The following is a 27,051-nucleotide window of genomic DNA, read 5'->3' as shown; positions in this document are numbered from 1 at the left end:
ACCTCGCCCCCCACCCCCTCGCCCCTCTCTCCATAGGGTCCCGAATCCTCCAACTCCTCCTCTGCTTCTTGGGCTGGAGCGGAAATTACTTTTAGGGGTGAGGGGCGGGATCAGGTCTCGGGAAGGCAGCGGAACTGAGTTCAGAACTGCTACAAAATAAAAAAAGAGGGAGGAGAAAGAGAAACTGAGTCCAAATCCAGTCCTCGTTAGTGCACCCCAAACGACTCCCAGGTAAAAATGGAATTCCGGCACAGGGTGGCCCTGGGGGGCGCCCCCCCGTGTCCCCGTCGAGCCGGCCGCGGGGAGCCGGGGGATCACCCGCCCGCGGTGGCCGGACACGCAGGGACCTGGGGACGACCCCTTCGAGCAAACCCGCCCTGGGACATCGGCCCCGGGAGTCTTTTAAGAGCCCTTGATTGAGGAAAAGGATCAGAGCGTCCGTGTAAACTATTTCTTTACCGCATATAAGACTTTTAATTTGGGGACGGGGTTGGAGGGTCGGGAAGCAACAAAACCAGTTTTTAGTGGTTTGTAATCTCAGTTCTAAACAGAAAGAGATGTATGTAATTGTGTTTAGATAATCTTTTTGAGCATTTTTCTAATGATAACGGAACTCTCATAGAGTCAGTCAAAGTTATCCGACACATTTTAATCAGAAAACAACCCATTGAGTCAAAATAGTGGTGGAGGCAAAAGTTACTTTCCAGCCTCTGGTCTTCCTTTACCTCCCCCATCCTCTCGTTCGCCGCAGCGTGACGAGAAGGGAGAAAGTTCTCCTAAAGGCGGCTGCCTCCTGGCTCCAGGCTGCCAAAGCTGGCCTTGGTCAAGGAAGTTTGATCTCTTCGTTGGCGAGATTTTTTTGTTTAGTTTGGTTTTAAAATACCTAACTTGTGAATAAAGCGTAAAGCACTATGCCTTTATTTTTTTGCACAGAATCTTTGTTTTCCTATTGCAAAAGCTCGCCTTTTAATTTCTGTAAACATATTGGTTATTTTGAAATCTTTTTTCTGTTTTGCTTTTTAATCAACTTAGTGATTTTTAAGACGTTAATTCCTCTTTTTTTTTTTAACAAACCTTAATGCCATCCTTGGAGTGATATCCTTACAGTAGGTCTACAAAGAAGAAGTAAAGACGTCCGGAGTTATCTGTCCCGTGATTGGCAGACACCAGTTTTACCCTCCATTTGCCCTCTCTGTTAATCTTCCTTAATCCTTTCTAAATCCCTTATTAGCTAGCAGAAGCTGTGGAGAATAAAGCTCAAGTTTACAGTAATTGTGCACTTAAGCAGTAATTGTGCACTTAGATAAAAGTAAGAAAACTAGAATAGGAGAGAAATTATAAAAGTATTTATTTAATATAGGTCCATAATTGAGCCTCTAAATAAATGTCTTTTTCTTTAAATCAGAGTGTAAGGTTTGTTTAATGCATAAGAAAGTCAGTAGATATTGTAGCTTGATTGCAGAAAATTCCAAGTTCCTAATCATTCTTTTAAATTAATTGAGAATCATAGTTATATTACATTTACTTGTGTTTTACCTTGTTGGGCATACACACACACACACACACACACACACACACATATGGAAATATTCATGTACATAAGAAATCATGTTAATACATCCCCATTTGCAGAATTGGCTTTCCATAGGTCAACAGAGAAGAATATATGTAACTTGGAGAGAAATATTGTGTGTGAACTGAGGACCTACAGGCAGTCTATGTTTCTTAAGTTGCATACACTACTTTTTGACTAGTAATCAGTTTGGTCCTTGCTCTGCTGCACTGGTAGAAGCAGTTGCTCATGTGCTATCAGTGAGTAAGTATGTGGGAACAATGATTAAACAAACCCTTTACCTTTATATCTGCGCCTCTTTCTGTTAGGCTGTTGTCCTTGTATTTTCACGGGGATGAGGGGACAGCCGAAATGGTCAGCTTCTCACCCTGGAGAGCTATTTATTTTGTAATTAATATGACTCGAAAGAGGCTTTTCCCAAGTTTTTGTTTGGGAGCATAGTATGTAAACTTGTTTTATTGAAGCTTAGGTAGGGCTTACATTGGACAGATTCTCTCAGAGCCACAAATCTGACTTTTTAAAATCTATGTCGTATCCCTAATCTTTACCACTCCACCTCTCAAACGAAAGAAGCTGGGAAATGGCCCTGTCCCTTATTTATTCTTCCTTGAATATAAGTACACCCTATGTGATAGTCATTGTCACTTGAAACAAACTTTGTGTTTCCAGCGTTTATTTGGAAGTTGGTTGATTAGGCTTGGAATGAAATTTATACAATAGCCACTCCAAAAATGGTTGGGCTTCCAGGCCAGATGCAGAGAGTCATCAATGACCAAACAATCTTTTGCACTTGTAGTACTGGTGATAGTGATGGTTGACAGTCTGAAGAGTGGAAGAGAAAGAGGTGATTAATTCTTCTTTTGCAGGCTAAGTCACTGCAACGTAAAAGTTTGACTATTGTTTCTGACACCCTCTGACCTCTGAACTTCTGTTCCCTCCTGGACAGCTCCTTCTTTTGTTCCCTTCTCAAGCAATATGTCCTTTTCCAGACTTGCCTACCTTACTTTCTACCTCTCAGGCTCTCAATGCTTGTCCTCAGTTAAGTATTAACATGAAAATGATTTGTTGCATATGCAACAAACTTGCAAAGAAAAGATGATGCTATTATCCTATTAAATTTCTTAAATAATTTTCAGGATGGGGTAAAAAATCATAATAATTTTCCTGAGGGGAGCTCCAAGGAAACTCCCTTCTCCCTTGCTGACGCTCTCTTTCCCTTCACTGTTTCTGGCCTGTTATTTTCACACTGTCCTTCCAGGTATAGGATGAGCCAGATGTTGCCCTGGGGTTTAGTCAGACTAGGGAGCACCATGTGCATATTACAGTTTGTCAGTAGCATCCTAGCATCCTGGTGTTTTAAGGTGAAGAGTTGAGTTGGGAGACAGCTTTCATTGTGAGATAGATTCTGCTTGGTTTGGGAGCAAAGAAGGGTGGTTCCTTTAACTATATCAGTGATTATAACAGCTGGTAAGAATGGGTTGTTTAGAAGTTGAGGACTACACTAGAAAAACCAAACAGCTTCAAGCTAATGCGAGTATTAGACTGACTCCATCATTGATTCTCTGATTGATCACTGATAGGTCATTTAATCCTTCTGTGTATTTATTTATTTATTTATTTATTTATTGTTTTTTGCTGAGGAAGATTTGCTTTGTTGCCAGTCTTCCTCTTTTTGTATGTGATCCACCACCACAGCATGGCCACTGGCAGACTAGTGGTGTGGTTCCAGACCTGGACACTGAACCCAGGCTGCCAAAACCAAGTGTGCCAAACTTAAACAGTAGGCCACTGGGGCTGGCCCTGTGTTTTTATTTTACAATTTTACTGATATGATGAACATCATGGCCTTTTGGACAAATATATTCTCTATATTGTTACTTAACCAGAAAGAGTCTGTAAACCTACGGGGAGCACATTTCCTTAAAAGAGACAGGTCTCTGTCACCTTAAATAGGGTAGCTAGGAAGGAATTCAAAGAATTTAACATGTTAATAATAAATTGCAAAATACCGATTTAATAAAATTCTAAATGATCAGAAGAAATATACCTCAGCCCATGGTTTGTTTAATCATTGCATATAGTACAAAACAAACAACCCAAAAGATCTTTCAAAATTACATTTCTTTATACAGATAAAGGAAAAATTAAGCAAAGCAAATACATGTTTTGATCAGGAACCATGCAGAGGGATCCCCTTCTCTACGTTAATGCCTTAATATTTAGAATCCGTGTCTTTGTATAATATAAAGATCACTTACAAAAACAACTTCATTTAAGGCAAATGGGGAACCATTTGTTAAGACCATTTACTCAGACTTAAGCTGAGAAAAATGAAGGAAGCCCTAAATAGAACTGGAGTCCACTATCGTGATCTCTTTTTCAAGATATTGGCCACAGAGTGAGTTAGGACAGCCTAAATTATTTTACATGTGCCTTGAAGGGGTTATTATCTGTATAAAGTAAAATATAATGATAAATTAATACACACTCTCTGATACTGAAAAGCCCCACAGGGTTCTTCCAAAGTTTCCTGTGGACAAATCCATTCCTGTTGGAAACATCACAGTTTTACCATCCTTCTCTGCAGGTTTGTTTCTTTCTCCAGAAAGCCTGATTTTGGAAGTCTTAGGTACTTTGACAGCTACAACATATGCTTGTCGGTCCTAAATTTCTGCATGTAATAGGCAGGCATCCCACATATAAAGCAGAGGAAGATGGGCATGGATGTTAGCTCAGGGCCAGTCTTCCTCAGCAAAAAGAAGAGGATTGGCAGAGTTAGCTCAGGGCTGATCTTCCTCAAAAAAAACAAAACATAGAGAAGCAATTTCTATGATTGTATTTTATTTTGTGGAAATGAAACAGTGCTACAGTGAAAGAAAAATAATCTTTGAATGAATCACCAAATTATAAAAGGCATTTTAAAACAAAGTATTTATTTTAATGGTGCCATTTTATTACCATCTGCAACTAAGCATAAAGACTTGTGACAATGATAGAGATCTTTAACAGCAAAGTGAGAATGGTAAATAGGTATGAATTGAGAAATAGTTCTTTCAAATGTGGAACTAAGACAGAACACTGGGAGGAAAGTATTGAATGTTGTAATGAGGTAGACAATAAGGCTAGTGCTTTGTTTTCTTTAATCTTAGTAATAGCATCAGAACCTTTTGAAACCTGTATTGTTCTAAGATATACAGATCCACAGTCCCTTATCTGTAGTTTCAAAATTCACAAAGCTCTGAAAGATGAAGTTTTTAAAATAAATTTGTGCAAACTCATTTGCAACAAAACATGACCTGAATGGCATGAGGCCATTTGTAGTCTTCATTTTTTTTACTTAGTATATTGTTCCTACATTTTTGTGCAGGTACATTAAGATAGTGCTTGGGAGGTGTCACATAACATATAGTATATGCACTATATTACTTTTCAAAAATATGAAAATTCCTGGACTCCAAACATATCTAGCCCAGGAGTTTCACTTAAGGGATCATGGGCCAAATTTAATATGATGCAAAAATTGACTCAAAGAATGGATATAATATAGATGTCTGATTTTCCAAGGTCTGATTTAGAATAATATAAATTATATTCAATAAAAAGGGAATCAAACAGAGCCAGCCCTGATGGCCTAGTGGTTAAATTTCAGCGTGCTCTGCTTTGGTGGCCCAGGTTTGGTACCTGGGCATGGAGCCACACCACTTGTCTGTCAGTAGCCATGATGTCGTGGCAGCTCATATAGAAGAACCAGAAGAACTTACAGCCATACACAACTATGTTTTGGGGGGGAAGAAAGAAGAAAAAAGGAGGAAGATTGGCAACAGATGTTAGCTTAGGGTGAATCTTCCCCTGCAAAAAAAAAAAAAAAAAAAGGAATCATACAAATCATTAAGCCAATATTTATTGAATATTCATGGACTGAATAGCACAGTAGTATGTAAATGAAGCATTTACCAGATGAGTATTATCAGTCTATTATATGTGAACTTCATTCCATATAGCACAAATGATTTACTGACAAATGTTTAACACATCGGTACTTATATTATATATAATTTTTCCCTGTGCTGTAGGTTACTAGTAAATTTTTTGAAGAGATTCTTTAATGAGGATTCCTTTTATTCTTGTTTCGGTTTTTTTATAGGGTGTTCATAAGAATGGAGGCACTGTTTCCTTGCCAGATTGCTTATTGCTGTATCTCATGAGCCTACGTAATCTTGGGCAAGAGCCTGTGATTAATGATGACAAACCTGTCACCAGTATAGCAACAACTGTCTGACAGCGAAAACAAATACCAATAAAGAAGCATTTAAACTTATATTCATCAAAGAAGTCATTTCAGCCAACAACTTCAGCTGCATTGTTTTTCCAAGATGAACCGATACACAACCATGAGACAGTTGGGGGACGGCACCTATGGGAGTGTGCTGATGGGCAAGAGTAACGAATCTGGGGAGCTGGTGGCCATCAAAAGGTACCGTGGGCAACCCTGCGACGCTGACCTTTGACACTCCGACCTTTCTTTTCCTTTGCTTGCTTGAGAATATATACAAGCACAGAGAGAGGTCTGGTTCAGACCTCATGCTTACATTCCTCCTGTAATGAGGAATGTCATTCTGGAAAAACATTGCCAAAAAAGAATTCTGCTGATCCCCACTTATATTACTTTAATTTTTTGATTTGTCTAGTTACATTGAGAAATCAAAAAATATATCTGCTTTCCTTTTTATGCATAATACATGTGAGCTGAAACTGAAGGTAACGTTTGGAATATCTTTAGAATTTAAAGTTGAGTGCATAGTGGAGCTTATTATTTCTTTAAAACAATAGGCCTCAAAATCAGATGGTATTCATAATATCAAGTTGAGCTCTGAATGGCCTGTGGTATTTTCCTAACCTTACCAATTAAATAGAATTAATTATTATTGATTTAATTATTTCTTTTTAATCTATTATATGTCAAAGATTACCCCAAAGCTTAGTGATTTAGAATAAGAACAAACATCTATTAATTCACACAGTTTCTGTGGCTGGGGAATCTGGCAGCAGCTCAGCTGGGTGGTCCTGGCTCCAGGTCTCTCAGGAGCTGGCAGTCAGCTATCGGCCAAGTTCGTGGTCGTCTGAAGCCTGGGCTGGGGCTGGAGGGTCCACTTCTAAGGTGCCTCTGTGTGGCCTGCTAGGGCTGCTGTAATGAACTGTTGCAGACTGAGGGCCTTAACCAACAGATTGATTTCCTCGCAGTTCTGGAGGCTGGAGTCTGAGATCAAGCTGAGGGCAGGGTTGGTTTCTTCAGAGGCCTCTCCCCTGGGCTTGTACATGACTGTCCTCTGTGTTTTCACATGATCTTCACTGTGTGTGTCTGTGTCCTAATCCCCTCTTCTTATGAGGACACCAGTAAGACCGGATTAGGACTCACCCTAAAAACCTCATTTAACCTTAATTACCTCATTAAGGTCTACGTCCAAATACAGTCACACTCTGAGGTCCTAGGGGTTGGGACTTCAATGTATGGACTTGGGGGGAGGAGAGGGGACACGATTTGGTCTGTAACAGGCTGCTATAACAGTCGGTCGCTTAAACAACTGAGACTTACTGAGTTTCAGTTCCAGAGGCGAGAAGGAATCAGTGTGTGAGCAGGGTCGGCTCCTCCCGAGGCTGAGGAAAGGCTCTGTGCTAGGCCTCGCTCCTTGGCTCGTAGACGGCATTCTCTCCCTATGTTTCTTCCACATTGTCTTCCCTCTCTGCGTGTCTCTGTGTCCAAATTTCCACGTTTTATAAGGACACCAGTCACATTGGATTAGGGCCACCCCATTGACTTCATTTTAACTTGGTTACCTCTGTAAAGGCCCTATCTCCAAATAAGGTCACATCCTGAGGTACTGTGGGGTTAGGACTTCAACATATGAATTTTTGGGGGGGAGACACAATTCAGCCTGTAACACTCACTCACATGGTTGGCAAGAGGCCTCAGTTCCTCTTCACATGGGCCTCTGCAGAGAGCTGCTTGCGTGTCCTCGTGACACGGCAGTTGGCTTCCGCCAGAATGAGTCTTGGAAACTGAGGACCACATCAACCAAATGATGACAAACTAAAATGTAAATGCTTTGACAAATGTTTATCAAATGTTAAAAACTTTAAAATGTCATGATCTAAAACATTACATGTACAGGGAAATAATTTTATGAAATATTGTCAATAGCCCTTATTATCAAATAAATATACAATATACAATAACTGAAATAAAAAATTTACTGAATGGGCTTAATAACATTAAATACCTATTTATGACTGGAAAAAAACCCCAACTCTTAACAAATAGGAATAAAAAGAAACTTCCCTGACCTGATAAGACTTATGTAATTCGTCATCTTTGGTGAAATATTAGAACTGCCAGTCACGTTGGTTTTAAGACCAGAGCGCCTGCCACATCCGCCACTGATCAGGATTGCAATGGAGATCCTCACTAATGCAATGAGAGAAAGGAAAAGGAAGTGAGGTCTGAGTGTTAGCCAAAATGAGATGAAATCATCCTTATTTATAGATTAAATGATTGTATGAATTCACATAAATAAATAATTATATAAATTTATATATAAAAATAATTTTAAAGGACTGGAAAGACACACAGACAATTCGTGAGAGCTGTGGCTTCTGGGGACGGGGGAAGAAAATGAGAATAAGTTGGGTCTGGTGGTATTACAGAAGCTTATTACCACTGTTCTGTTTTATATAACAAAACATTCATTATTTCTTCTAGGTGGCAAAATCATGTGTTTGTTTTATTCTTCAATTTCATGAAATGGGGGATGGGGCCTCACCTGCGTAGACCTAGGTAAAGCCTTGAGAGAATTGGTGCGTCAAACACTGTAAGCAGTTAAGTGGCTCGAGGGCTGAGAAAAGGCCTTAAGTGTATGAGTTAGGCGTGCTTTGCTGTATGAAATAAAAAACCTAACCCAAAGTAACTTAAATCAGGATCTCTCTTTCTCACATAATAAAAAGTCTTGAGGTAGGTGGCCCAAGGCTAGAACTTTGTCTCAGTGCTGTTATCACAGACCCAGTTTCTTCTGTCTTCAAAAAATAGCTGCTGTAGCTTCAGGCCTTGAGTATGAGTTCTGAGCAAGAGGAAATGGGGAAGAGCGGAGGCAGTCAGTTACTTCACTTTTTTTAAATTAGGGAAGCAAAAGCTTTCCCACACCCCTATCCAGAAGACTTCTAGTTACTTCTCATTGGCCCTAAGTGTGTCACATGGCACATTTAGCTATAAGGGAGGGTGGGAAACTGAGTAATTAGCTGGGCATTTTGTATCCCTGTGTAAAAGCTGAGCTATGTTAGTAAAGAGGAAGAAAAGAGAGGTTTTTGGATAGTCAACTCACAGTGTCTGTCACATTTAGTATCCACTATGTGCCAGAAAGTTTTCCTAACTTACATATGGAAAGAGCAAAAATGAAAGAGAAGAAGAGTCACATGAAAGGCTTGAGGAAAATTTAAATATTCACATCCTACTACACTTGGTGCTCAGGACAAAATGGGAATGAGATAGATGAGTTACAATGTAGAGAGGAAGACCTAAAAATGAAACAAGTTACAACATGAAATATATAAGTCCTACGATGGGGGAATATCGGGTCCTATGGGACCAGAGAGAAGTGATGCTGGGGAAGTATCTTCCCACAGAAGGCTTCCCATAGAAAATGAGATCTCAACCACGAGAAAAAATTACCAAGAAAAAGAGGAGGGGGAAGAATGCTCCAGCAGTAAGCATAATACGTACGAAGGCCTGCAGGAGAGAGAGTGTGAAGGCTTGACTGGGGCTGAGGAACTGAAAGAAATGTGGGTGGCTGGAGTGTAGATTATGAGTCAGGCAGAGGAGGGACATGAGGCTAAAGGGTGAAGTCATGAAGCCAGTTAAGGAGTTTGTCCATCTTAAGGATTAGAAGGTCCATGGAGGATTTTTAAGCAGGAGAGTTGAGGTGATCAAATATTGTTTTAGAACAGTCCCTTTAGGGGAGACTTGATCAAAGAGGTCAAGACTGGACACAAGGGGACCAGTTAGGAGATAGGTGCAGTCATCTTGGTTATAGGTGGTGGTGGCCTGACCTGGGAAAAGAGCATTGGGTGGGGACATAAGTGGAAGCATTCAAGGGACATTTAGGAGACAGGCTCTGTAGGAACTCGTGACTGGGCATGGAGGGAAGGCATAAAGAATGGAGAAGAGTCCAGGCTAACTCTTGGGGTTCTGGCCTAAATGGGTAGTGGTGGTGCCATTCGCCATGACCGGGAGGGGGAAATCACAGGCTTAGGGGTAAAGCTGAGGTCAGTTTTAGACATAATGACTTTAAGATGCCAACGGGCAATTGAATATTTGGATTTAAAGCTCAAAATGGAGGTCTGAGCTGACGATTTGGGAATTGATAGCCTACAGATGGTAACTGAAGGTATATAGAGGGAGAAGAAAAGAGGTCTTCACATAGCTCACTGAGGAACCTCAGCATATGAAGGCTGGGCCCTGGAAGAGGGTCTCACAGAGAAGACTGAGAAAGAGTCAGCAGAGAAGCAGGGAGAAAACCAGGAGAGGGTAGAAAATATCTGGACCCACAAAAAAGATCTAAATAAGAAGTGCTCAACTGGAAGATGAGTAATAACTAATGAGTGAAAAGCATCTGGGTCAGCTGGGAATGCTTCTTGCTGCAAGTAACAAATTCATAAATTAATATCAAGTCACAGAACCAATGGCTTAAGTAAGTAGTTTATTTTTCTTACGAATCAAGAAATCTGGAGTTTGATGATTCCAGGGCTCTTTGAAGGGCTCAGCTGTGCACTGAATCCAGGCCTCTTCTATCTTCTTCTTCATACTGAGCTGATAGCATCAGTTTGTCTTCACTTAATGGCCACATTATGACTACTTTACTTCTAGGCGTTACATCCGTGTTCAAGGTGGGAAGAAAGGAGAATAATACCAGCAAACCCTTCTCTCAAATTTTAGCAGGAAGTAAAATTTATTTCCCAGAAGCCCCCAAGTGACTTCCTCTTACATCTTAATGGCTAGAACTGGATCACATAGTCCCGCTTATGTCCAAGAGAGGCTTTGAAGTGAGTATCTACTCTTCCAGTCTCTATACCAGGAGGCAAAAGGTAGGAGGCTAGGAACGGCCTTCTGGTATCCAAATAATATTTCTGCCATGGTGTTCCTTGGATTTAGGGAATATGACATAGTTAGTGACTGTGGTGAGAGTTGTTCCAGTGGATAGAGGAGAAGATAAGCCAGATTGCAGTAGGGCAAAGAGTAGTAAGAAGTAGGGTAGTAGAGGCCTTGAGCTTTGAATAGTCATGGAGCATGTGTTACTCAGTTGCTAAGAAAGTCGTAGAAGGATTGCCAAGTATCAGTAAGAGTGCACCTGAGATTACGTGAGACGAATACTAAAATGGAGCTACTGGGGGCATTTACAGGACTTTTTTTTCTACCTTCACCAATCTGTACAGAGAGCAGAGACTGGAGGATGGCAAGGCAGGAGTGATGGAATGTTGGGAGAGGGAGACATTCAGAATATGTGTGTGCTCTTGAGGGGATAGTGGTGGAAGGGCTGATCGTGGGATCCAAGGTGGATGAGGAGGCGAGTAAAACCAAGCATTGAACAAGTGGATGTATACGGCAATTCCAATGACAATGGCGGTAAAAGGATAGGAGGTTATGGGCAGAGTCTGCAGTTTTAAAGGTTGAGACAGAGAGTAGAACCATTCCTCACGATACCAAGGTGTTTCTGAGTGACTATGGTAGCATGGAGGTGAACATCTCTTTGGAGTTAAGGAACTGTGAAGCCGGAATTTCAATATGAATGTTTACTCTGGCCATTACTCCTTAAGGTTCTTGACAAGACAGAATCTTAGGATAGGTTTTTATCTAATGTCACCTCCAAGAGTCATACAGAAGGCTATGCCATTTCTCTTAAGCCTGATGCAAAGAAATAAGCTTTACCTGGAAGTTACAGATATTAGACACATTATTCTCCCTTCTCAAGTTATCCCTATTTGTTACCCAAACAACTCACAGTCCATAATATCTTGTCAGAACCATCGTCTTGTGCTTTGTGGTATAAAATTTTGGGCACTGCAAATTTAGGCCACAAATATTCTAGGTGTAACACTTTAAATCCATACATGTTGGATTAAAAATTAAAAATAAATTCCATGTCAAATGCATTTTGTGTAGCACATGAAGAGCTGCCTATCTGTAATCTTCAAAGTGAGTGATGAACATGTCGCCTTGAAGGGAAATTGATTTCGTTCTGAAAGCCTTTTAAGCAGAAGAACCGGGGGTCAGGTGTTGGGGAGTGACTATTAGAACTAGATGCTCAGCTAAGAATGATGTTGAGGAGTGAAGTGGAGGAGAGGCTGGGCGCTAGCACAGTATGGAGACGGCTGTGAAAAATGAGGGTGTGGCATGGCGCCTGGCAGATGATAGCCAGAGTGGTATAATCTGAGAATGTGAACAAGTGGAAGAAAGTTTGTACTTAACTCAGTAAGCCGTGGGGAAGGCTTTTGAGCAGTCTAGAAATGCAGTGAAAACTGGCTAGGATGAGTAATTAGAAATTAGGAGAACACTGTAAAGAACAAGATGAAAGGTACTTTTTTGAAAATTTCCTTTGGGAAATTTTAATTTAGATCAGTGTTAAGAAACCTTGTGTTATCTGGTGCCATTTTATAAAAGCTAGAACAGTTCATTCTAGGGGATGGTAGTCAGATCCCCTTACCTCATTAAGTTAAATGTTTGTTAAGCTCTCTGCCCTTTAAGGACTTGCAAGGCACTTCCACTTCTGAGGGTCTCCTGTTTGCGGGACAGCTCCTCATGGGCCCATCTGTGGGGATAGAAATTCACCCAGTCATTTAGTAAATAGTTATTGAGCACTTGCAATGTGCCAGAAACTGACCTAGGCACATAGGGGTGTCCTCCAGGAGCTTACACTTGAGGAGAGGGGAGGAGTAAACGTAATAAATCAGTATACTCTGCGGTGTGTTAGAAGGTACTGAGTGCTGTGGAGAAAGAGCAGAGCAGGAAAGGTGACCTAGTAATGGTACTGTCATTTTCTTTTTTCTTTTTTTTGATTCTTCTCCCCAAAGATCCCAGTACATAGTTGTAGATTCTAGTTGTGAGTGCCTCTGGTTGTGCTGTCATTTTCTTAAGATGGCCAGCAGGAATAGCCATGACAATGTCATGGCTCAGGGCATTAAAGAAATAAGAATCAGCCTGAAATGGGCTTTCATTTCCATTAACCAACTGGGTCTTTCTAGCTGTTTCTGTCTGGCTGAAACTTCTTTTTTTCAGTCTTCACATGCTGGCACCTTCCATCTTTCAGGTTTAGCTGAAATACTGCCTTATCAAAAAGGGCTGGCAGTGAAATTTTTAAAAAATTTATCTTATCTCATGGTCCTTATAACTAATGTGAACATCTGTTTGTGTTAACTGGTCTAAAGTCTATTTCCTGTTGGATGGGACGCACAATGGTAAGCATCTCTGATTCGTTCATTGCCCTGGCACGTAGCAGGTGTTGGATGAATGAATAAATGAAAGAGAAGATGGCAGGGAATCTAAAAGGAATTGCCTTTGCTTACCTATTCTAACAAATTGGTTTAATTTCTTAAAATTAAATTAATTTCTTTAAATTGGTCTAAGATATTAGGATAATTGTTTTGTAAGGAAACTTCTGTAATTGTTGCATATAGATACATGCATTGCCTTAGGACTGTATTGATAAATAGTAATTGCTGGAAAGAAAGTACCATATTAATATATGTGGTACAGCTGGTACAGATTTTCAAGTAGAAGTTTTAATTTGTACTAAATTATGAAGAGGAACTTGAATATATTATGTAGCTTCTAAAAATTGGATTTAAAAAAAATTCTGTCATTACTTTTTAGGAATCATGGCAGATTATATGTACCACTTTGGATGGGTTTGATCATTGTATTAAACTACTTTTCTTTTATAGCCATATTTAAATTGACTTTTCTTTTAAATTGATCATTGTGCTAGATTTACCTTTTTCATTTTAGTGAGGCATTTATAAATCGATAGCACTGAAAAGTGTCATTTGGTAAATCAGTAAGCCCTCAATTTCTTCAAGCTCCCTCATAAATTTCTAGTACCTGAATGAGTATCAGTGAAATTCAGATTCACTGAGGATATTGTAGAAATAGTAGCAGTGATGCCCTTCATGTCTTCCTGTAGCTGATCACAGATATTGGTAAAAGAAGAACATCTAGGATTTATTAAGTGCTGACCTACGCAGTTTACAATAAGCTCTTCTTATGCGGTAGTTTCTACTTACAGCTATGGAATTTGAGGCACAGAGAGGTCATTAGATAATTTGTCCGAGGTCATACAACCAGTGAGCCACTGAGCAAGAATTTGGATCCAGGCACTGCAGTTCCACAATCCACATTCTTTTTTTTTTTTTTAATTGAAGCATAGTTGACATACAATGTTGTATTAATTTCTGGTGTACAACATAGTGATTCGACATTTATATACATTATGAAGTGATCACTCTGATAAGACTAGTTACCATCTGTCACCATACAAAGTTATTGAAATATTACTGACCATATTCCTTATGCTGTACATTACATCCTGATGATTTATTATTTTATAACTGGAAGTTTGTACCTCTTTATCCCCTCACCTATTTCTCCCTTCCCTCCCAACCCTCTCCCCTCTGGCAACCACCAGTTTGTTCTCTGTATCCATTCTATTTCTGTTTCGTTTGTTCATTTGTTTTATTTTTTTTAGATTCCACATATAAGTGAAATTATACAGTATTCTTTCTCTGGCTTATTTCACTTAGCATAATACCCCGTAGGTCCATCCACGTTGTCACAAATGTCAGGATTTCATTCTTTTTATGCCTGAGTAATATTCCATTGTATTTATACATATGCCATGTCTTCTTTATCCATTTATCCATTGATGGACACCTATGTTCCTTCCATATCTTGCCTGTTGTGCTATGATGAACGTAAGACTGCATATATATTTTCAAATTAGTGTTTTCATTTTCTTTGGGTAAATACCCAGAAGTGGAATTGCTGGATCATATGGTAGTTCTATTTTTAATTTTTTGAGGAAACTCCATACTGTTTTCCTTAGTGGTTGCACCAACTGACATTCCAACTAACAGTGCATGAGGTTCCCTTTTCTCCACATCCTCGCCAACACTTGTTATTTATTGTCTTTTTGATAATAGCCATTCTGGCAGGTGTGAGGTTTTGATATTCATTTCCCTGATGATTAGTGATGTTGAGCATCTTTTCATGTATCTGTTGGCCGTCTGTGTCTTCTTTGAAAAAATATCTATTCAGGTCTTCTGTCCATTTTTTAATCAGATTGGTTTTTTGGATGTTGAGTTATGAGTTTTTCATATATTTTGGATATTAACCCCTTATGGGATATATCATTTCCAAATATATTCTCCTCTTCAGTAGGCTGCCTTTTTGTTTTGTTGATGGTTTCCATCACTGTGCAAAACCTTTTTAGTTTGATGTAGTTCCATTTGTTTGTTTTTGCTTTTGTCGCCCTTGCCTGTGGAGATATCCAAAAAAATATTGCTAAGACCAATGTCAAAGAGTTTACTACTTCTGTTTTCTTCTAAGAGTTTTATGGTTTCAGATCTTACATTTAAATCTTTAATCCACTTTGAGTTTATTTTTGTATATAGTGTAAGAAAGTGGTCCAGTTTCATTCTTTGCATGTATCTGCCCAGTTTTCCCAACACCATTTATTGAAGAGATTGTCTTTTCTCCATTGTATATTCTCCTTTGTCATAAAGTAATTGATCTTGTAAGTGTGGGTTTATTTCAGGGCTCTTTATTCAGTTCCATTAATCTACGTGTCTGTTTTTGTGCCAACACCATACTGTTTTGATTACTACAGCTTTGTAAAATAGTTTGAAATCATGGAGCATGATATCTCCAGCTTTGTTGTTCTTTCTCAAGATTGCTTTGGCTATTCAGAGTCTTTTGTGGTTCCATACAAATTTCAAAATGATTTGTCCTAGTTCTGTGGAAAATGCCATTGGTATTTTAATAGAGGTTGCATTGAATCTGTAGATTGCTTTGGGTAGTATGGACATTTTAACAATATTAATTCTTCAATCCATGAGCGTGGTGTATCTTTCCATTTATTTGTGTCATCTTCAATTTCTTTCACCAGTGTCTTATAACTTTGATTATACAGGTCTTTCACCTTCATGGTTAAGTTTGTCCCTAGGTATTTTATTCTGTTTGATGTAATTGTAAATGGGATTGTTTTCTTAATTTCTCTTTCTGATAGTTCCTTGTTACTGTATAGAAATGAAACTGATTTCTGTATATTTATTTTGTATCCTGCAACTTTACTGAATTCATGTATTGGTTCTAATAGTTTTTTGGTGGAATCTTTAGAGTTTTCTATATATAGTATCTTGTCATCTGCAAATAGTGACAGTTTTACTTCTTCCTTTCCAATTTGGATGGCTTTTACTTCTTTTTCTTCTCTGATTGCTGAAGCTAGGACTTCCAACACTATGTTGAATAAATGTGGCAAGAGAGTGGGTATCCTTGTCTTGTTCCTGATCTTAGAGGAAAAGCTTTCAGCTTTTCACCATTGAGTATGATGTTAGTTGTTGGTTTGTTATATATGGCCTTTATTATGTTGATGTATGTTCCCTCTATACCCATCTTTTGAGAGTTTTTATAAAAAATGTGTGCTAAATCTTATCAAATTCTGTCTCTGTGTCTATTGAGATGATCATATGATTTTTATCCTTCATTTTATTAGTGTGGTATATCATGTTGTTTGATTTGCATGTATGGAACCATCCTTGTATCTCTGGAATAAATACCACTTGATCATGGTGTATGATACTTTTAATGTGTTGTTGAATTCCATTTGCTAATATTTTGTTGAGGATTTTTGCATCTAGGTTCATCAGGAATATTGTCCTCTAATTCTTTTTTTTGTTATGTCTTTGTCTAGTTTTCATATCAGGGTGTGCTAACCTTATAGAATGAGTTTGAGAGCAATCTTTCCTCTTCAATTTTTTGGACTAGTTTGAGAAGGATAGGTATTAACTCTTCTTTAAATGTTTGGTAGAATTCAACTGTGAAGCCAACTGGTCCTGAACTTTTTTGTTTGTTAGAAGTTTTTTGATTACTGATTAAATTTCATTACTAGTAATGGTCTATTCAGATTTTCTATTTCTTCCTGATTCAGTCTTGGAAGATTGTATGTTTCTGGGAGTTTATCCGTTTCTTCTAGGTTGTCGAATTTGTTGACATATAATTGTTCATAGTAATCCCTTATGATCCTCTGTATTTCGGTGGTGTTGGTTGTAACTTCTCTTTCATTTCTGATTTTATTTATTTGAGCCTTCTCTCTTTTTTCTTGATGAGTCTGGCTAAAGGTTTATCAATTTTATTTATCTTTTCAAAGAACCAGCTCTTAGTTTCATTGATCTTTTCTTTTTCTTTCTCTCTCTCTCTCTCTTTTTTTTTTTTGTCTCTATTTCATTTATCTCCACTCTGTTCTTTATCATTTCCTTCCTCCTGCTAACTTTGGGCTTTAATTGTTCTTCTTTTTGTAGTTCCTTTAGGTGTAAAAGTTAGATTGTTTATTTGAGATTTTTCTTGTTTCTTGAGATAGGCCTTTATCACTATAAACTTCCCTCTTAGAACTGATTTTGCTGTGTCCCATAGATTTTGGACCCTTGTGTTTCCATTTTCATTTGTCTCAAGGTATTTTTTTATTTCCCCTTTGACTTCTTCACTGAACCATTGGTTGTTTAATAGCATGTTGTTTAGCCTCCTTGTGTTTGTATTTTTTCCAGTTTTCTTCTTGTAATTGATTTCTAGTTTCATACCATTGTGGTCAGAAAAGATGCTTGATGTGATTTCAGTCTTCTTAAATTTATTGAGATTTGTTTTATGGTCTAACGTGATCTCAAATGTTCTATGTGCATTTGAAAAGAATATGTATTCTGCTGTTTCTGGATGGAATGTTCTGTATATATCTATTAAGTCCATCTCATCTAATGTATTGTTTAAGGCCAGTGTTTCCTTAGTGATTTTCTGTCTGAATGATCTACCCATTGATCTAAGTGGGATGTTAAAGTCCCCTATTGTTATTTTATTACTGTCAGTTTCTCCTTTTATGTTGGTTAATATTTGTTTTACCTATTTAGGTGCTCCTATGTTGGGTGCATAGATATTTATAAGTGTTATATCCTCTTGCTGGATTGTTCCCTTTATCATTATGTAATGCTCTTCTCTGCTCTTGTTACAGTTTTTAAGTCTATTTTGTCTGATATAAGTACTGCTACCCCAGCTTTTTTTTGTTTCCATTTGCATGAAATATCTTTTTCCATCCCTTCACTTTCAGTCTGTGTGTGTCTTTACATCTGAAGTGTCTCTTGTAGGCAGCATATATATGGGTCTTGTTTTTTTACCCATTCAGCCACCCTGTGTCTTTAGATAGGAACATTTAGTCCATTTAAATTTAAAGTAATTATTGATAGGTATGTACTTATTGCCATTTTGTTAATTTTTTTTTATTTTTTGGTAGTTTTTCTTCTTCTCTTGCTTTCTTCCCTTGTGACTTGATGACTTTCTTTAGTGTTATTTTTGGACTCCTTTTTCTTTATTTTTTGTGTATCTATTATAGGTTTTTGGTTTGTGGTTACCATGAGGTTCATATATAACAACCTATGTATATAGCAGTCTATTTTAAGTTGATGTTCTCCTAAGTTTGAGTGCATTCTAAAAGCCCTAAATTTTTATTCCCTCCTCCCACATTTTGTTTTTGACGTCATATTTTACCTTTTTTAATTTTGAGTATCCCTTAACTTCTTATTGCAGATGTAGATGATTTTATTGCTTTTGTCTCTTAATCTTCATACTAGCTTTAAGTAGTTGATCCATTACCTTTATTATATATTTGCCTTCACCAGTGAAATTTTTTCTTGCATAATTTTCTTATTTCTATTTGTGGCTTCTTCTCTTCTACTTAAATAATTCCCTTTAGCATTTCTTATAAGGCTGGTTTGGTGGTAATGAACTCTTAGTTTTTCCTTGTCTACAAAACTCGTTATCTCACCTTCCATTTTGAATGATAACTTCACTGGGTAGAGTATTCTTGGTTATAGGTTTTTTTCCTTCCAGCATGTTGAGTATGTTGTGCTACTCCCTTCTAGCCTGCAAAGTTTCTGCTGAAAGTCAGCTGGTAGTCTTATGGGACGTCCCTTATACATAACGTGTCACTTTTCTCTTGCTACATATAAGAGTCTCTCTTTATCTTTAATTCTTGGCATTTGAATTATAACATGTCTTGGTACAGATCTCTTTGGGTTCGTCTTGTTTGGTACTCTGTGTGCTTCCTGGACCTGGATGTCTGTTTCCTTCCTCAGGTTAAGGAAGTTTTTAGCTATTATTTCTTCAGATAAGTTCTCTGCCCCTTTCTCTCTCTCTTCCCTTTCTAAGACCCATATAATGCAAATGTTAGATAGCTTGATGTCATCCCAGAAGTCCCTTAAACTATCCTCATTTTCCTTTTTCCTTATTTTTGTTCAGTTTGGGGAAGTCCTCTACTCTGTCATCCAGATTGCTAATCCATTCTTCTGTATCATCTAATCTGCTGTTGATTCCCTCTAGTGAATTTTTCATTTCAGTTATATTCTTCAGTTCCTATTGGTTCTTTTTTATATTTTCTAACTCTTTGTTGAAGTTTTCACTGTATTCATCCATTCTTCTTCCAAGTTCGGTGAGCATCCTTATGACCATTACTTTGAACTCTATCAGGTAGACTGCTTATCTCTGTTTTGTTTAGTTCTTTTTCTGAATATTTGTCTTGTTCTTTAATTTGAAACACATTCCTTTGTCTCCTCATTTTGCCCAACTCTCTGTGCTTTTTTCTACATATTAGTTAGATCAGCTACATCTCCCGATCTTGGAGAAGTGGCCTTATGTAGAGAGAGATGCTCCAGGGATGTCCCCTGTGGGGGCTGTGTGTGTCCTTCTGTTGTGGCAGGGCCATGAGTGCTATGGGTATACTGGTAGGTGGGGCTGGCCCATAGGCCTGCTGGCTACTAGGCCCCACAGCATGTGGCCACTGTGGGTGCATTGGGGGGATGGGGCAGACACCCAGTGCAGTTGGCTGTGAGGCCCAGTGACATACAACTGCTAGGGGTGTAGCAAGGGGTGTGCAAGGCCCTGCAGTGTGCAACTGTTGCAGGCGTGCTCGTGGGCAAGACAGACTCCTGGTGTAGCTGGTTATGAGACCCAGTGCTCCACAGACTGTTGTGAGTGCACTGGTGGGTGAGGCAGATGTCCAGTGTGGCTGGTTACGAGACCTGGCTGTGGACAACTGTAGCTGGTGTGCTGGTTGTGGGGGGGTTGGGGGGGGGGGTAGGCCCCATGCTAACAAGCTCCAGGAAAGATTCCAAAATACTGACAGCTAGTGCCGTTATCAGCATGTCTGAATGAGGTGACAAATATGGCTGCTGCCAGTGTCTGGGTCCTTGGGAGGCGTCCCAGCTGCCTCCTGCCTCTCCAGGAGGCACTCCAAGCTTAGTAAGTGGGTTTCCTGGACCGTCTACTTTTCTATCTGATATTTTTGCACTGGTTTCCTGGTCAAGTGAGTCTGTGTGGGGGCCTTATAAGAATGGTTTTCCTTTCCCTGTAGTTCTGTAGTTTTCCTGGATGTAGTCCCTGTTAATTTTCAAAGACAGTTGTTTTGGGCACTCATCTCTTCTGGGCTGGATCTAAGGCCAGGGTGCCTAATGTGGAGCTCAATTCCCGTGCTCTTCCAGGACAACCTCCGCACCTTTGATATTGTTCCCGATTGTGAGTGCTGTGGCTAGGGTATGGTTTTTTCCCTCAGTGCACTGTATCTCTGCCTCTTCCAGCCCTCTTGGTGTTGTCCCTTGTTGTAGAGGCTCTGTTCGTCCAGTTTCCAGATCTCCCTCGGAGGAAATTGTTCCACCTGTAGTTGTAGATTTTTTGTGTCTGTGGAAGGAGGCAAGCTCAAGATCCTCCTGTGCTGCCATCTTCCAAACTCCCTCTCCTACAGTCCACATTCTTGACTACCATGGTGTGCTGTCATTCCTTCACTCATGTCTTTACCTCTGTGTGTTACACTCTTATAGAGGAATTAACTTAATTTATAAAGATAACTTTAAGCTTCCTGAGATCTTCTAGAACATCTCAATAGATTACAATACTAAATGAAAGCAGTTGGGCATATAGGGTTTTTATTTTTCATAATCCAGCCTTGTAATTTCTGTACTTGAAAAAACATTTTTTAGAACATGTTTTTTCTTGTTTCTCATTTTGTGTGGTGGCCAAAAATCCATTCATCTAAAAACACAACCTCTATCTATGATGTATGTAATGGAATTACTTTATTACCCTAAATTCACTTTTGGTATATTTATCTCTAATGGTAGCCATCATTGGGATGAAAGAGGGGAAGTAAAGAACAAAATTCAACAAAGCTATTTGTAAAGTTTGGTTGCTTCCGAATTTTTGCTAACTTAAATCACTTAACTTTGTGGACCTCTTGTTTAAAGCTGAGGTGATGACATAGAAGTTGTCAGATCAAATCATTTCACTGAAATAATTTCATTTGCTACCAAAATTTGTGATTTCTTTCCCCACTCCATATAAATATAGTATTTCATATTTATCTCTTAAGTTGTAGAAAGAGAGGAAATTTGGAAGGGGCTCTTTTAGAAAAGCACAATAAAACTGATTAAAGAAATGTAAGAACTCACCCAGAAAGGAAGCTTAATGGTGATTCTTTCACCTTTGTGTTAAAGCAGAATTTCAGGTATGACACAGTTATGAACCTGTACCAAGTAGCCTTGAGATATACAGAAGGGAGGTGATGTCTTTTTAAGGAGGGAAGAGAGAGAGCATAGCTTGCCGCAAGTGAACTAATGGTGGAGTAAGAAAGCCAATGGTGAAATTTGTGTTCTCAACTCCTCAGTCCCTGTACACCAAACTTTTCTTTTTCCTTCAGGATGAAGAGAAAGTTCTATTCCTGGGATGAATGTATGAACTTGAGAGAAGTTAAGGTAAAATCCTAGAGATGAAGAGAACCCGGGAAGGCCTTAACTACCTCACTTAACTACCTCTATCTCATTCCTGAGGACTGCGGCCAAGGAGATGATTCTTTCTCTGTGGGAAGCAGTCCAAAGATAATTGTATTCTCATGTTTTTCCTTTAGCTTCCTAAAATAAATTAATTTCTCATTTTTCTTAGAATGTCAGTGGAGAACAGAAAATAACTATGCCCTCAGATTTGAAAGTCTCTGACTTTTAAAAGAGCATTTTGGGGCTGGCCCGGTGGCCGAATTGTTAAGCTCGGGTGCTTTGGTGGCCTAGGGGTTCGTTGGTTCAGATCCTGGGTGCAGACCTGGCACCACTCATCAGGCCCTGCTAAGGTGGCATCCCACATGCCACAACCAGAAGGACCCACAACTAAAATATACGACTATGTACTGGGGGGCTTTGGGGAGGAAAAGGAAAAAAAAAAAAGAAGATTGACAACAGGTGTTAGCTCAAGTGCCAATCTTAAAAAAAAGAGAAAACTTCTTAATGAGAGCATTTTAATTCATATTATCAACGGAACGACAACTTTTTAAATTACTATGTACCATTTCTTTATATTTTATGCTGCATGACTAGGATAAATTTTTGGAGACTTTTGCATTGAACTTCACATGGTAAAGTCAGAAAAAAGTTAGACCCATTTAACAGACTGAGGGAAAAAAGGGTACAGATTGAAACGTTTGGTAGCTATCATGGACTTGGTTTATTTTTGTACTTACATTCATTACTTGAAACAATTCCTGCTTACTTTAACTAGGTATTCTAAGATGTTTTTAGACATGTAAAATATTACAGATATTAAAACTGAATTCATTGATGAATTCAGAGGAAATGGGAAATGACTTAAGGTAATTATCATACCTAGCATTGACGATATTTTGCAACCTTCTCTAACTTTGCTGTAAGAATTTTAATGCTTCTTTGCTTTGTTGCAGTCTCTGAAGAAACTTAATCATGCCAATGTGATTAAACTGAAAGAAGTTATCAGAGAAAATGACCATCTTTATTTTATATTTGAATATATGAAAGAAAACCTCTATCAATTAATGAAAGACAGGTATATCTTTATTTTATGAAATGGTAATTTTTTCTCTTACCATCTCCTCCATGAGTTCCTTGGATCCCCTCAGGTTGTCACCCTTTACAATATACAGATTTATAACTCCAAGCGGTGGATTTAAATTAATTAGTTCTTTTTATCAAAGGATAACATGTAACAGTGAAGAACAACCAGCTATGACACATACACTGTTTTTCTGTCGTAATCTCTTAAAAGTCAAGATAAATATTTCATATAAACACATACTATCTATCTATACTTTTTGAAACAAAAATCTATCTGTAGTTTAATATTCAGTAATAAAGCTGGCCTTGGGAAAAATTGAGAAAATGATCTTTGTTGCTCTCCCAAGCATCTTATAAAAGGTTAATGAAAGAATGGAGGAAGAAGTGAAGTAGCTTTCAAGAAAGGATCTAATAAGCTCATTCATTAGGATGCTTAAGTGAATGATAAAATTTAATGTGTTATAAACCCCGGGGAAATTCTCATGATTTTTAAACCTATGAACAGAATCTCTAATGAGGGAGAGCTTCAGGCATCTGCTGTGAGCTTTGATATGATAATATTTTGGTGGTAACTTCTGTTTACGTCTGGGAGATTAATGTCCATTTTGCCTGTTTTTAAAGCCAGTATTTTTTAACAAAAGATCCTAAAATACTTGGGAAGTAAATTTCTCAGTGGAATGATGTTGATTTCTCTCTCTGAGTTTCTCTCATAGACACATATACATATTCAACGTCTAAGGATGTTGAGTGAATTGTTCCTTAATTATATTTTTCCTTCTTTCAAAAAATACCTGTTGACTACCTATGTTCCAGGCTGATATCATTATAACATTAATAACAGTTAAAATAAAAGTGAAGAAAATTTCTACCCCTCAGAGTGGTGTTTATTTTTCTAAAGTTCTTTCTAGCCCTTGTATACAGGCATGCATGCTTTTTACATAGTTGTAATTTTAGTGGTGATACTTTTTTTTATTTCATTCATTCACTTACAAGCATTTTTTTATGCTAATGCATACTCTTCATAGTTACCATGGTTAGTATGTTCTGTTAAATAATGATACCAAGCTTCACTTATTTCTTTGAACTATTTAAAAGAAATAACTATCAATGGGAGAATAGGTTGGTAATTATAGTGTGTAATGTTGATGGAGTTATTTTGTAGCCATTAAAAATAAGAATTATATTGGGGCCGGCCCTGTGGCTGAGTGATTAAGTTCACACACTCTGCTTCGGTGGCCCAGGGTTTTGCTGGTTCGGATCCTGGGCGTGGACCTAGCACGCTCATGAAGCCATGCTGAGGCAGCATCCCACATAGCATGACCAGAAGGACCTACAACTAGAATACACAACTATGTACTAGGGGGGCTTTGGGGAGAAGAAGAAAATGAAGAAGAAAAAAAAAGATTGGCAACAGATGTTAGCTCAGTTGCCAAACTTAAAATAATAATAGTAATTATACAGATTATGAAAATGCTTACAAGTGCTTATAAAAAAACAGAAACCAAAATTGTATTTATGTAACATTGATATCTAATATAAAAGTTTTACATGCAAATGGATTAGAACTGGGTTAGAATACTGAAAAATCAAGATCTAGGTGTACCTCAGAGATACGGTGAGTTTGGTTCTAGACCACTGCAATAAAGTGAATATCGAAATAAAACAAGTCACATGGCTGTTTTGGTTTCCCAGTGCATATAAAAGTTATGTTTACACTATACTGTAGTTTATTAAGTGTTCAATAGCATTATGTGTAAAAAAAACTATGTACCTTAATTAAAAAATACTTTATTGCTAAAAAATGCTAACCGTCATCTGAGCCTTCGGTGAGTTGTGATCTCTTTGCTGGTGGAGTATCTTGTAAAAAAAACACAGTATCTGCAAAGCACGATAAAGCAAAGTGCAATAAAAGTAGGTATCCCTGTAATTTCTTAATCAAGTGGTAAGATTATGGATAATCTTAACTTTTTGGCTTCTAATACTAATTTATGCTCTTTAAATTGTATGAAATGATAAACATATGCATGGTATATTGAGATACAGTTATGAAGAAAAAGAAATTAAGTACAATTATGCGTCCTTAACGATAGGAATACGTTCTAAGAAATGCGTTGCTAGGCAATTTTGTCATTGCGCAAACATCATAGATTGTAATTACACATATTTAAATGGTGTAGCCTACTACACACCAGGGCCATATGGTACTAGTCTTATGGAACCACCATCATATATATGGTCCGCTGTTGACTGAAATGTCATTATGCGGCACATGACTATATGTATAAATACATAAAATATTACACTTTCAGTTGACTTTGACAATATATATAAACCTGTTGTTGTAAGTGGTTAATGCAATAGCAAATGAACACTAAAGAGTCAACTTTGGAATTTCATGATTCATTTTTGGATTACTAAATTAAATGGAAGGAAAGTTATATTGTTAAGAATATTATCAATGTGAAAGGTATAAATTTAACTGTTAACAATTGTATATGGTAAAAGGCTGTTTGAGGTTAAGTGATATTTTTACGCTTTGTTTTTGGTAGCTTAACTTCCTGAAACATTGTTTTGAGGCTCAAGATTAATTTAAAGGCCTTTTTTATTCAAGTACAGTCATACGCCACATAGTGATGTATATAATGCTGGTACCGTAAGATTAGTACCATACAGCCTAGGTGTGTAGTAGGCTATACCATCCAGGTTTGTGTGAGTGCACTCTATGATGTATGCACAGTGACGAAATTGCCTAATGACGCATTTCTCAGAACGTATTCTCATCATTAAGCAACGTATGTAAACTTCTTTTCCATTTCAATTGAAGACCAATATACATAATCCTTTGTTCTGATACTATAACCGTACCTTCAGCATATAGCATTCTTTTTACAAATTTAAATTGTTGGCAAGGCTAAAAATATTGTTTCTTTTAAAATTTATTTTATAGTTTACAAGTTAGTTTTAAAAATATTTCAATAACATATGATCAGTACTATTTTCAAATTTGATATAAGACCAGTGTTTATCTTTCCCTGTCTGTTGTGTGTTTCTAGCCCATTTGGTGGGACATTTTAGAACATTACATAAGCATATAATATAATTAATAATGTTGAAAAATAGTCCATTTTCCATATGTTGAGAACATTTTGAATGAACACTCTAATCTAATTAATCATGCTGAAATAAAGATGTTAGAAAATGTTGAAATTATGATAAAGTTGAAAAGCTTAAAATGATTACTTCCAAAACATGGATGTCTTCAGTGTCAAAGAGGAATTAATTCAGGGTCAAAGAATTACTGTGTTGTTCGTATTAATTTGTAGCATTAATATTTTTCAGCCTTAATTTAGACCTTATTAGGATCTTACTTTAGGTTTTATGTAAATACCATATAAAACTGCGCTGTACAATACGGTAGCTACTAGTCACACGTGCCTATTGAATTCTTGAAATGCAGCTAGTCTGGATTGAGCAGTGCTGTTGTAAATGTAAAATAAATTACACACCAGATTTTGAAGACTTGGAGCAAAAAAAAAAAGTAAATTCATTAATAATTTTCTATATTGATTACACATTGAAATAACATTTGCTATATATTGGGTTAAATAAAATATACTCTTAAAAATTAATTTCACCTGTTTCATTTGCTTTTTTAATGTGGTTACAAAATTTTAAATACATAAGTGGTTCTTATTTGTGGCTCTTATTATATTTCTATTGGACAGTACCAATATACAGTACAGAACTGAAGCAGTTATGCCCCTAAAACTCTTAAAGCCTACATACTACAGATTTGCACACTTGGCTTATCTGATAGTTATTAGTTTTCCAATTTACTTTGCTCCACTTGGGACACTTTAGAATTTAGCTATTGAATATTTGTGCAATACATTCAGTATTGGGTTTGAGTTTTCGCCAAACATCAAAAAAATTCTAATTTTCACATTTTAAATATATGACCTTTAACACTATAAAGCTATAAATCATACCTTTAGCCAGTATCCTGGAGGCCAGCGGGCTCCAAGGGAGAAGGAACATCCACCTTCTTGTTTGTTTTGGTTGGTTGGTTAACAGAATTACGTGACTGTTTATTTGTTCATTTCTTTACAGAAACAAGTTGTTCCCTGAGTCAGTCATCAGAAATATTATGTATCAAATATTGCAAGGGCTGGCATTTATCCATAAACATGGTAGGTTTCTTTTAAGTTTCATTTCCCTGCCTCTTTAGATTAGCCTCAGGGTCATGCACAGGAATTGTATATAAACTTAAATAATGT

General features: G+C 37.7%; 1 protein-coding gene and 1 long non-coding RNA gene across 10 annotated transcripts in view; one reads left to right on the top strand and one right to left on the bottom strand.

Annotated features, from left to right (window-relative positions):
* Positions 1-27,051, top strand: part of MAK (male germ cell associated kinase) — a 64,541-nt gene that overhangs the window by 455 nt on the left and 37,035 nt on the right. For all 8 annotated transcript variants that reach the window (XR_011429492.1, XR_011429493.1, XM_070244078.1 and 5 more), the window contains exons 2-5: positions 5,718-6,047; positions 21,619-21,673; positions 22,645-22,766; positions 26,885-26,964. Coding sequence is in view for 6 of the 8 variants with exons in the window: in XM_070244078.1 (XP_070100179.1) it covers positions 5,947-6,047; positions 21,619-21,673; positions 22,645-22,766; positions 26,885-26,964 (358 nt within the window). In the remaining 2 variants the exon portion in view is untranslated. The remainder of the gene's footprint in view (positions 1-5,717; positions 6,048-21,618; positions 21,674-22,644; positions 22,767-26,884; positions 26,965-27,051) is intronic.
* LOC106782319 (uncharacterized) lies at positions 7,495-12,429 on the bottom strand. Of its 2 annotated transcripts, XR_011429494.1 has the most exons (3): positions 10,334-10,761; positions 7,916-8,036; positions 7,495-7,630 (listed from the first exon to the last, which is right to left on the bottom strand). It is a non-coding gene; the product is annotated as an uncharacterized lncRNA (long non-coding RNA). The 2 variants fall into 2 exon arrangements; XR_002802125.2 differs by lacking the exons at positions 7,495-7,630; positions 10,334-10,761 and adding an exon at positions 12,322-12,429 and having other exon boundaries at positions 7,676-8,036.

This window comes from Equus caballus, chromosome 20 (genome assembly GCF_041296265.1).
Source record: "Equus caballus isolate H_3958 breed thoroughbred chromosome 20, TB-T2T, whole genome shotgun sequence".
Classification (NCBI taxonomy): domain Eukaryota; kingdom Metazoa; phylum Chordata; class Mammalia; order Perissodactyla; family Equidae; genus Equus; species Equus caballus.
This window is presented reverse-complemented; position numbering and strand designations above follow the sequence as displayed.